Source organism: Phalaenopsis equestris, unplaced genomic scaffold, assembly GCF_001263595.1.
Source record: "Phalaenopsis equestris unplaced genomic scaffold, ASM126359v1 Scaffold000188, whole genome shotgun sequence".
In the NCBI taxonomy this organism is placed as follows: domain Eukaryota; kingdom Viridiplantae; phylum Streptophyta; class Magnoliopsida; order Asparagales; family Orchidaceae; genus Phalaenopsis; species Phalaenopsis equestris.
Window position 1 is genome coordinate 65998 of NW_018164630.1, and position 12086 is coordinate 78083.

Genomic DNA, 12086 nt, shown 5'->3' on the forward strand with positions numbered 1-12086 from the left:
CTTTCCCTGGAAATCAACCTGCTAAGCCATCATCCGATATTAGCGACCAGCCTCTTGATTTCCACCCAAAATCTACATTTGGCCATGATCAACAAAAACAATTTAGCTATAGTGATATTGGTACTGCAGCAAATGAAGTAGTGATGGATCAAAATGTAGTCGGTGCATCTGTTCATGCTTGGAATTCAACGACTGTTCCAGTTGCTACCTTCCCTCCAATTCCCTTAGCTCCATCTGGAACGCAGGTGACACATCATTTCCTTAAAGTACTGATTAAAAGCTAAATTTATTTTAATATTTCTATTATCTCTTTGCAGTATGATCCTTCATTTGCATCACAAGCTTCCCACCTTGTTCACTCTACACCTGCTTTTGGTGGAATTGCTCCAAGCTTTCAGGCTCCTGTTTCTCCTATCAGTGCACCATTTGGTCTTGCTGTTGGGGCACCTATTCACACTACTGATTTTCCTGGAGATGGGAATGCCTCTTTTAATATTTCTGAACGGCCAAGAAAGGTTAAGGATATTTCCTTGCTTACATGCAAATTAATCTATATGTGATGTGTAGATCTTCTTCATAGGGATGTTGTTAATATAATGCAGGCAGCAGTTCCTAATTGGCTGAGAGAAGAATTAATTAAGAAGAAATCTGCTATTGCAAATACCAGTGTGTTACATTCTGGGACAGTTCAAATGGAAGATGCTGATATTACTTTTAGAAAAACAGATCAAGCTGACAATCAGAGCTTAGATTCAAGGAGGTCTACTGAGGATGATGATGATGATGAGGTCCAGCCTCCTTGTTGGCATTTTTTGCTCTGCTTGCAGCATTTTTTCACTAGCTTATAAATAAAAAAACCAAATTTTTAAAGAAATTTGATTAATGGCGGCCCTGTTTTGACAGAAGTTATATTCTTTTTAATTGTCTATCCAGATTATATGTAATTATTTTTTATATAAAACTTAACAGGGTTCGGTTAGTTTATAATGTCTGGAAGAAAGTTTAACCATGTGGTTCCCTATGGGTACATGATCGTTGTCCTCTTTTTTCCTCAAGTTGTACAAACATTACTTCTGTTAATTCCGTTATGGTTATGAAAACATATGTGGCCTTGAAGCACGTATAGTTTTCCATTTTGATTGATTTTTGAAAATTAGATGATGAATCATCATAAGAATTTGAAAGGTCTGTTATATGTATATTTGTAGTCCAAGTTTCATTTTGGAAAAAGTTGACTATGTGTCTTACGTTTTCCAATTAGTATAGTGATGTATGTAATTTTTATTAGAAAGCGCTCTTGATCATTATGATTAGCAAATTGCTTATTGATCTTAAGAATTTTTTTTTTTACAATTTTTTTTAATCCTTAGTGCAACTTGGTCCCTACACCGCTCTTCTTCTCTTCATTGCATTAGTTTGCCCAACAGTTAGCAAGTACTGGCTATCATTGGTGACATTAAGAACTTATTGGCCGATAAGTAGCGATAGGAAGGTGAAATGGTCTTTTCACGCTTGTACTGGAAATTTATACAAAGCTTTTCTCTGAACAGTTAACAATGATGAACACTGATACTTCTGCTATTGTGAAAGCTTAGCAACCAAAAGTGGAGGTTGTATATAAGTTTAACAATGTAATATATATCTTTTTTTGTTAGGATGAAGTTGAAGCAGCAAGATCAGCTGCAATCAACCAAGAAATAAAGCGTGTTCTCACTGAAGTTCTTTTGAAGGTTTCCACTCCAGATCCTACTTGTACTGTTGCATTTAGTTCCACTTTTTGGCACTTACATATACATATCCTTATTAATAGGTCACAGATGAACTTTTTGATGAAATCGCAACCAAAGTTCTTGATGAAGTTGAACCAACTGCAGATGGTGAGAAGTTTATAAAGTACTTGTACCTTGAAATATATTTTGTGATCTCTGACTCTTGCTTATCTCTTGCAGTTGTTGAGAGTACCGGTATTGGTAACCCTAAATTATCTCCTCCCCCGGCCATTTCAACTCCTAGGGCATTCTCTAAAATCCCAGTTCCTGTGAGAGCTGACGGTAAAAAAGTTAATGATGCTAGTGACAATTCCAGTCCTAACCGTGCTGGAGGAGATTTGTTGGGTTTGGGTAATTATGGTTCAGATGCTTCAGATGATGATGATGATGAAAGTCAAGGGGCTCAGTCTAGGAAGCTAGGCGGTACTTCACATCATCTAGAAACAGCCTCTAGATCTTTTGAACATGCCGAGAAGGATGTTGAGACAGTAAAGGAACCGTTGATCGTTGATGCTAATGGTGATGTGCAGAAGGAAAGAATGACATCTTACTCGGAATCAAGTGAAAGGAAAAAGGCTGTTCGAGTTTCTGAAACTTCTGAGAAGACCAGTTCCACGAACAGTGAAAGGCCCAGAGAATTACAACAAGATGCAAAGTATCTTAAATCAAAAGCCACTGCTGGTAATGAGGGCGGAAGAAGACATGAATCTGTGAATGGTGACAGAACCACCAGTGGTGAATTCCGGGAAGGGGTGGCCCATTTATCTAGTGCAAAAAAAAAACCAGAAAGAATTTTGAATGATAGCGGCCTTATTAAGGAAGTAGCGCCTGGTTCCCACAGGAAGGATAATGAAAATAATAAGCATGGAGATAAACAAAATGAAAAAATTAGCAAAAGTGATAAGATGTTTGAGCGGGGTGGTGACAGGAATGTTAAACAAGGAAGCGGTGAGAAGGATACCCATTCCAAAAGTAGCTCTAGGAATGTGATTATAAAAGATAGTAAAAAAGAGGGTTTGAAAGATAAAGGAGAAAAAAAAAAAGATTATGATAGGAGAAGTGAACGCAAAAGAGATAAAAAAGATGAGAAGGAAGAAAAATCAGAATTTGTAAGAGAAACATTGAGGCGCAACTTTAGGTCCAAATCTCCTGTTAGAAAGCATGCAATGGATAACTCTTTGAGCGGTCGTGGCAGTGCTTCAAGTGAGGAATCTTCTGATAACTCACGAAAGAGGTATGCTAAATTAAAAATCAATTATATTTTGCTTATTGGATTGAACTGGATAGGTTAGCTATTTGCTGCAGAAAGTTGCAATTACGTGGAACTAGCTTGTCAGCATCACCAAGGTCTAAAAAAAGGTGTGATAGATTTATGCTTTTAGCCATTGTTCTCGTTTTAGCTGAATGATTTTCTTGCTCCCTAATTCTCAATCTGTTTTGTGTTTGGAGAATTTTGTTAAGCATGCTTTTTCTAGGTTTCTTAAGAGCAAGTTATGTCAATTTTCAGTGCTTTACAATTCCTTGTTTCAGTTAGCTCATCATCAGTGGCACATGTTTTCAAAATGTCTTGTGTGTTTTGATTATCTACTGTTCTTTTAATTGCATTAACCATGCTTATTTGCTTTTGTTTAGGAATCATCTGATATGCTAGTGTTACAATTGTCTAAAAATATAATACATTGGTACAGAAGTGCAACAACTGATATAGTTCATGTAATAAGTTGATTAGTACTGGGAGTACAAAATCTGGAAGATTTCTTGATATTTTATTAGAGTTTATTTTCTCATTGAATTAATTTTTATCATATCATCATTTCTATAGCTGCTTCATTTAGCTTATGCCAGCTTGTGTAGGAAATTCTTCTTCATCATTTTGAATTTTTTAAGCATTTCATCACAATCACTGTTATAAAGCGCATATCAGCAATGCCGAACATTTCTTATTCACATGGTTTTGTAACATAGCCAATCCCATTGATTTATTAGTGATGCAGCGCTTAATGAAGCTGCATTTCAAATCATATTTGTGAACAACCTACATACTGCAGTTTCAATTCATAATTTTCCAAGGCTCCAGAGATTTTTTGGACCATGCATGGTGTCTAAAATTACGGGGAGTTCAGATTCTGTCAAAAGCTTCTTTAACTTTCAAATGTCTATTACCCTTTATAACCTCTGCACTCATTGCAGATCTATCTCTATTATGAAATTCTTCATTAAATTTGATGACGTTGGTATCTTTTTTGTAGTCAAAGTTTTCATTGAGGTTTGGGATGAAATTCTTTTCTTTGTACTTATTTGTTATTTACTTCAAAATCATCGAAGCAACAAACTGAACTGCCATGAAAATAAGAGGCTAATTTTGAACTTCTACCATCCTCTACAAAGTGACCCTTCTATTCCAACTAAACCTCTCTCTGTTTGCTACCTATTGCAAAATATGGTGCTCTTTTTTTTCAGACATGGAAGTGCATAACCCTTTAGTCATGTTTATCTGAAATAATTAGCATAATAAGGGATTCTAGACGAGAAAGCAAGTTAAAAAAAAAAGTTTGAGCTACTGACTAATCTGAAAACTCCCTGATTTTATTTTTAAACCTACTCAGTATCATTTTTTCTTCACTTTTTTGCGTTCAAACCTCAAACATTGAATGCTATACTTGATGACAGCCCTCAGAAAAACAAGGGACTCGTTTTGGCAATGCTTTATGTTATCTGTTTCTGTCTTGAACATTGGAAACAAATTGCGGGTATTTGGTTTCAATGCTTTGAGAAAAAAAATTAATGCTTTATAAAAAATTAAAAAGGAACTTTGTTATAGCGGTGACTTAGATGGGAAGTGGTTGTGAATTTTTGTTGTTTTGTTTAATAAATAAATAAGCTCATTATTTTATTAATTCTCTCTTTAGATGGTCAATATTTACTAATACCTGATATTCTTTGAAATTACACTTGCCTCTCTTATTGTTAGATATTACATTACTTGTTTACCTCAATTTGTTTTATGAAATTGCATTTCTCACCTCTTTTGTTAAATCTCATTACATTTTAACCCCAATCCATTAATCCAAAGCTTTATAAATTTGATTTAAGTATAATTTCAAAAGTGCAGGGGAGGCATATCTAATATTGACTATCTACATGAGAAGTGTAATTAACTATTGATTATATTTTAAATATGATTAGCTTATCATATTATAAAATACTTATTTTAATCTTTCAGTCGCTTGTATAGTGTCAACTCCATTTCCTACCTGATAATTAAAGCTCTCACAACGTTTTAGATACTAATTTTACCAGATAGTAATTCTATTCATTCTGCAGTAGTAACAGTATAACACAACATAACACAGCACGACACAACAGTTCCAAATGGGGTCGAAAGCTCTTTTAGTTTGGTTTTTCCATGCCTTTGCTTTACTTTCCAACTTAGGTGTTTTTATAATATGCTGTGATTTTTTTTTTTAAAAAGGCCTGAAAAATATGTCTGGTGTTTGCAGCAAATAACCTCTTACATTTGGTTATGCATCCTACTTTTAGACTCTTGGCATTTTTGTGAATGCTGTAATCTTTTTATTTTATTTATTTATTTATGAAAATATGACACTAAATAGGGCGCAATGGAGAAAAAGTATTCATGTAGCCGACCCCACGTTGTGGGATTAAGGCTTTATTGTTGTTGTTGTATTTATTTACTTATGAAGTAACCCACCGTATTGGCTATGCTAAAGTAACACTTGAATATTTTATTTTTTTGTCGCTTTTCATGTTGCAAGTTTTAGACGCGTATCATTTTCCATTTAAGTGTTAACATTTTAGGGGATGTTATCAAAGTATTTGCACTTGAAGGGAATGTTTTGGGCTCCTTCCTGGTACATTCATTAGAAATACGTTGATACTTCTATTTAAAATATTTTACAGAAAACCAAAAATTTAAAAAAATTTAAATTGTGATTATTCTAATAGGTGAATTCTGAGCTGCTATCTGTTTTGTATACTGCCCCTTTTAAGCCAACTAAATCTAATAGGCTACCTCTTTCCATTTGCCACCTCTTGCAAAAATGGCTCTCTAGCTATATTCTTAAATGGATTTTCATATGCAGCTAGTATTGTTTATTATAAGTAGTCTAATAAGGGTTTTTAACTTAAAATTGCTTGTTAAATATTAAATATACGAGCTACTGCCAAATTTAAAAGCTCATTGGATTTTATTTTGAAAGCGTTCTAAATAGCATTGTTACATTGTCCCTTCTTCTTTTGGTTCCAAACCTCACGGGATCATTGAAGTCCTTGTGGATGCCACTAATAGAAGTGTTAGTTTTCTTGCTCGTTTTCAGGATTTTTTGTGCCTCTGCTTCAACTTCCTAATTTTGGATTTAGACAATATGTTGGGCTTACATTATAAATAAATTTAAACATCATACACCCAATGTTTGCGGAAAATAGACTCTTAGAGTTGGTTATGAACCCTTAAATTAGAGCGACGAAAGCAACACAAAATTTTTTTATTTATTCATTTCTTAATTTGCTGTCCTATACCCTTTGATAGCATATACTGTCCAAGATATTATCACTTCAAGGAAATGCTCTCTTACTAATGCAATCCAAGAGGAGTGATACAATTAAAGCACAAAAATATTACAATCCACATGCTACTAACTCTCAATTGTAATAAGAAATATTCGGCTTTAATGAAAATTGAATACAACAACAATATGCTTCATTCACTCCAAACCATTTTATTATGGTTGTCAAAATTTGAACTTATAAGAAAACATTGAGAACAAATTTAAAATTCCAGCAATGACCGAAATTCTCAGTATAAAAGTAATCTAACAGTAATCTCACTTGATAAAAAATCAATCGCACACACTGTAGCTGTTTTATAACTTATTAGCAATAAAAAATGCTTAAAGTATTTATTTTCGATAGCATATGTAAGCTTTTCTATGATGATATTCTTCTTGTGGATAGGAACAGAGAGAGAGAGGGCAAGAAAAACTTAAATTATCGAGGTCAACTTTAGAGTTTAAACATTTTTGTTTGAATAGATCTAAACTGAATGCATGAAATATAATTTTAGTAGCAATAGATCTAGTGGCGGGGTTGTCATAATGGGTAATCAAGTCATTGAAAGGAGTGAACGTTTTAAGTATCTCTGGTCTATTGTTCAAAGTGATGGTGATATGGATGGGGATGTGTTAGTAGAATTCAAGTTGGATGGTTGAATTAGAGGAATGCATTAGGCCTATTGTGTGATAGAAAAGTACCACATAGACTTAAAAGAAAATTTAATAAGATAATGGAAAGACATTCAGTGCTTTATGCCGCATAAAGTTTACTTGTAAAAGAGAATCATAAAATTGAGTTAAGTGTTGCCGTGATGAGAATGCTCAGGTGGATGAGTGGCTTTACACTTGAAGACAAAATGCGAAATGAATATATCTATGGAAGGGTTGGAATAGCTCTAGTGATAGACAATATTTGAGAGAGTCACTTTTGATGATTTGGCACATTAAATGCAACCATCTGATGACTCTGTTAGGAGAGTAGGTGTTTTAGATTTGACTTATGTTAAGAAAGGTAGAGGGAGACCTAGAAAGACTTGGGCATGTTGTATTAAAAATGGTCTTTATTTATTAGATTTAAATGAAAATATGACACTCAATAGGATAGTGGAGAAACAACAAATCTAAAACATCTACTCTCCTAACAGAGTCATCAAATGGTTGTATTTAATGTGTCAAACCATCTAAGGCGACTCTCTCAAATATTGTCTATCACCGGAGCTACTCCAACCCTAGCTACTCCAACCCTTTCATTTTCATAGATATATTCATTTCGTATTTTGTCTTTAAGTGTAAAGCCAGTCATCCACCTGAGCATTCATTTAAATCAGATGGATTTAAATGAAAACAAAAACAATATGTTTCATTCATTCCAAACCATTTTGTAATGGTTATCAAAATATGAACTCTTCTTATAAGAAAACATTGAGAACAAATATAAAATTCCAGCAATGACCAAGATTCTCAATACAGAAGTAATCTAACACTAATCTAACTTGAAAAAATTCAATCACACACACATTAGTTGTTTTATAAGTTATTAGCAATAAAAAATGCTTAACGAATTTATTTCTGACGGCATATGTAACCTTTTCTCTGATGTTAATTCTTCTCGTGGATAAGAATTCTTCTCGTGGATAAGAACACAGAGAACACAGAGAGAGAGAGAGATCAAGAAAAACTTAAATTATGGAGGTCGACTTTAGAGTTTAAACATTTTCGTTTGAATAGATCTAAACTGTATGCATGGAATATAATTTTAGTAGTAATAGATCCATTGGCGGGGTGGTAATAATGGGTGGTCAAGTCATTGAAATGAGTGAGCATTCTAGGTATCTTGGGTCTATTGTTCAAAGTGCTGGTGATATAGATGGGGATGTGTTAGTAGAATTCAAGTTGGATGGTTGAAATAGAGGAATGCATCAGACCTATTGTGTAATAGAAAAGTACCACTTAGACTTAAAAAAAAAATTTATAAGATGGTGGCGAGACCCACAATGCTTTATGGTGCATCACGCATAAAATTAAGTGAAGTGTTGCGGAGATGAGAATGCTCTGGTGGATGAGTGGCTTAACACTTGAAAGACAAAATGCGGAATGAATGTATCTATGGAAGGGTTGGAGTAGCTCTAGTGACAAACAATATTTGAGAGAGTTGTCTTAGATGGTTTGGAACATTAAATGCAATCATCTCATGATTCTGTTAGGAGAGTAGATATTTTAGATTTGACTTATGTTAAGACAGGTGGAGGGAGACCTAGGAAGACTTGGGTATGTTGTATTAAAAGTGGTCTTTATTTATTAAATTTAAATGAAAATATGACGCTCAATAGGATAGTGGAGAAACAAGATTCATATAGGCGACCCCACTTAGTGGGAGAAAGGCTTGTTGTTGTTGTTGTCACTACCTTGGTGACTGATGATTTTCCTACATGCCTTAGGAATCCTTTATATTGCCCAAGGACCCAAAATAAGAAAAATGTCATATAGGATAGTGGAGAAACAAGATTCATATAGGCGACCCCACTTAGTGGGAGAAAGACTTGCTGTTGTTGCTGTCACCGTCTTGATGACTGATGATTTTCTTACATGCCTTAGGAATCCTTTATATTGCCCAAAGACCCAAAATAAGAAAACTGTCATACTCTTAAATGCGGCGAAAAAAAATGTTTCAATTCTCCCAATATTTATGCTATCAGAATCATCTTTAAGTTTTGATACGTTATGAAAAATTATTTTAGTCATGCATGAATATATCTAAGCATTTTGAGCAAGAAATAATTTCACATGTGAATTCATGATCATCTAAGCTCTAATTTCATCGAACTTATAATCAAACCCAGTTTCCCAACACGATGAACCCAACAATTCTAAAATTGCTCAATTCTAACATAATTAAGACACTTAAGTACTCATAAAATATCATTCAATCAAAGTGATAACTGTAAGCCTTCCGATTGAGTGGTTCGAATTCATGCAATATTTATAGAGCATGTCATTCACAAAATTTATAAATAAACCCACTTTCTTTTTGAAGGGAACTTGGATATAGAGGAGAAAATTGAAGAAGCTCCACCATCGCCAGACCATCCATTGTTGAGCAATCTCCAGACCATCACTGCCCGGTCGCAGCCCTTGCCGGCACCATAATCTTCATCGAGCCACCGTGACCCATGTAGGAGCACTGTTGCCTGGCTATCGCCACTGTCACCACCATCGTTGAACAGTCATCATCGCAAGACCATCGCTCCTGGCCTCCATTGCAGTCAAACCATCGATGCTCGATCGCCTCTGTCGTTGTACCATTGCTATCTGCTCGTCTTTGCCACCTTCGTCAGTTCATCGCTTTTGTCTCCAGATCACCATTGCCGACACCGCCACCACCACCGTTTTCGAGCACCACCGCCGCTAGACCACTGCTGCCCGATCGCCATCGATGTCATACCACCGCTACTCGACCGCCTCTGCAGTCACCGCTAGGCCACTGTCGTTGTCACCGGTCCTTAGCTGACCGATCACTATTGCCTCCGCCGTCACATCACTGTCGATGTCACCGTCGCCACCACCGCCTTGTTACCGTCGCCACCACTATCAAATTTTCTTTGCACAGTCGCCACTTCTGCTACCAAATTATCATTGCTCGATCATCCCCGCCATCGATCCACCTTCGCCCAACCTCCAACACCAGCAACACAAACATTGATCTCCATCATATGATCTTGACGTCAGTCTTCGATCATTGTAGTTGGGTCATTTCCTCAACTTGTCCAATAACTCGTGTGAAAGTCAGGTCGTTTGGTAACCCTCGCTTGTGTAAGATTACTCAACCATTCAAGGGTCATAATCATGTAAACTACATTGGTATAGTGGAGCTATTTCTCCTTGATTTTTATGCTTTCGGATCTTCAACGTAAAAACTCTTGTTTTGTTTATCAGTTTCTTTTTTATTTGTGTGTGTGTTGGATCTTCGTACAATAATAAGACATTAATATATCACTATACCGCCACAAATTTACCAACACACAACAAGCTTCATTGTTTCCCAACGAATATATCCTTTTAAGGAAAAAAAACTAAAGAGATTAAAATTTGCATGTGCCACAATTAGTGGTTCCCTGGACTAGTGCAATTAGTGATTCTTTTTGCAGTTCCAGGATTATAGCAATTGAAATCTACCATCAAGTGTCATAATAAGCAGAAACCACATGAATAAGAAAATAGAAGCAAATCACAGTAAGGAAAACATGGAAGGAAATTATGGGAAGGAAATCTGCGCCTAGAGAAATCTTAAAATCTCATAGAACAAGAATTCCTAAAAAGCTGAAATCAGGAATGTATATGAAGTTGATTAAATTGGTACCTTGCAATACTTAACCAAACCTAATGCAAAAAATTTAAATTTAGGAGAACACAATTTATTTTCAATTGGAACGCAATTTATTCTCAATTTATTCACAATTTATTATCAATTTGTTAAGTGTTGCTGAAATGAGAATGATTAGGAGGATGAGTGGCTTTACACATAGAGACAAAATGAGAAATGAATATATCCGTGATAGGGTTGGTGTAGCTCCAGTGACGGACAAGATTAGAGAGAGTCGTCTTAGATGGTTTGGTCACATTTGACGTCGACCATCTGATAATCCGATTAGGGGAGTAGATGTTTTAGATTCGACTTATGTTAAGAAAGGCAGAGGTAGACCTAGGAAGACTTGGGCTCATTGTATAAAAAAATGATCTTAATTTATTAGAACTAAATAAAAATATGACACTAAATAAGATTCAATAGAGAAAAAGGATTCATGTAGCCGACCCCACGTAGTGGGATTAAGGCTTTGTTGTTGTTGTTGTTGTTTTTGTTGGATCAACGTCACATGCATGCTTTAACATAAACTGAAAACTCATATATTTAGCTCATACCATACCTAAAATAGCTTTTGCTGTTAGTTTGAAAGTCAGTTCAAGCATGCTCCTTGCAAAGTTCACGTTATTACTAGAATTCTTAAGTATCTAATAGGAAGCCACAATAAGGGGCTCTTCTTTCGTTAAGTAAAGAAAAACTATAATTATAGAAGCTTCTACTAAAGCTGGTTGGGCTTAGCCTATAATTGATAGAAGATCTACTTTTGAATAGTATACATATGTGTGGAGTAATCTTGTAACATGGATAAGCAAAAAATAAAATGTGGTGACAAGAAGCAGGGCAGAAACATGACTCAAATCATTAGCCAATGAGATCAGCGAATTAATCTGATTTTCAACAATTGGAGGTAGGGATACTGGTCGGCCATTCAGAAACATAAATCTTTGGATGCTTGCATATGGTGAATTGATAAGCGTGCAGCAGAAGCAAAGGGGGCTCCCTTGGATCACTTGTCATATGGCTTTTTCTTTGTCACACATGTCGTCCTATGACTCGCAGGTCGAGCAGATTTCATGGACACCTTTTATATATCTTCCAAGCTATTTTGTCTTCCATTGTTAGTTGGTTTTTAAATGAAACTGCTGTTATTTTGATTATTTTCTTTTATGTTTATTTCTTTTTGGTTTCAATCACTGTAAGCTGTGAACAAATCTATTTCCTCTTCGGCACTGACATTTTCTTAATTGCAATCCACTCTGCATTTAAAATTTGTACTTTTGCTTGGTTCCATGACACGGGATGTCCCTTCAGGAATGGAGTCAGTGCAAGTGATTGGAGAGGATAATGAACTTTTTTGTGCTGTTTGTATATATATATATATATATA

At 35.3% G+C, this 12086-nt stretch overlaps 1 protein-coding gene across 1 annotated transcript in view; it reads left to right on the forward strand.

Annotated features, from left to right (window-relative positions):
• LOC110022372 overlaps positions 1 to 12086 on the forward strand; it is a 26952-nt gene that overhangs the window by 11289 nt on the left and 3577 nt on the right. The window contains exons 6-12 of the mRNA XM_020721265.1: positions 6 to 245; positions 318 to 515; positions 603 to 788; positions 1656 to 1730; positions 1811 to 1877; positions 1950 to 3003; positions 3075 to 3128. Of these exons, the coding sequence (XP_020576924.1) occupies positions 6 to 245; positions 318 to 515; positions 603 to 788; positions 1656 to 1730; positions 1811 to 1877; positions 1950 to 3003; positions 3075 to 3128 (1874 nt within the window). The remainder of the gene's footprint in view (positions 1 to 5; positions 246 to 317; positions 516 to 602; positions 789 to 1655; positions 1731 to 1810; positions 1878 to 1949; positions 3004 to 3074; positions 3129 to 12086) is intronic.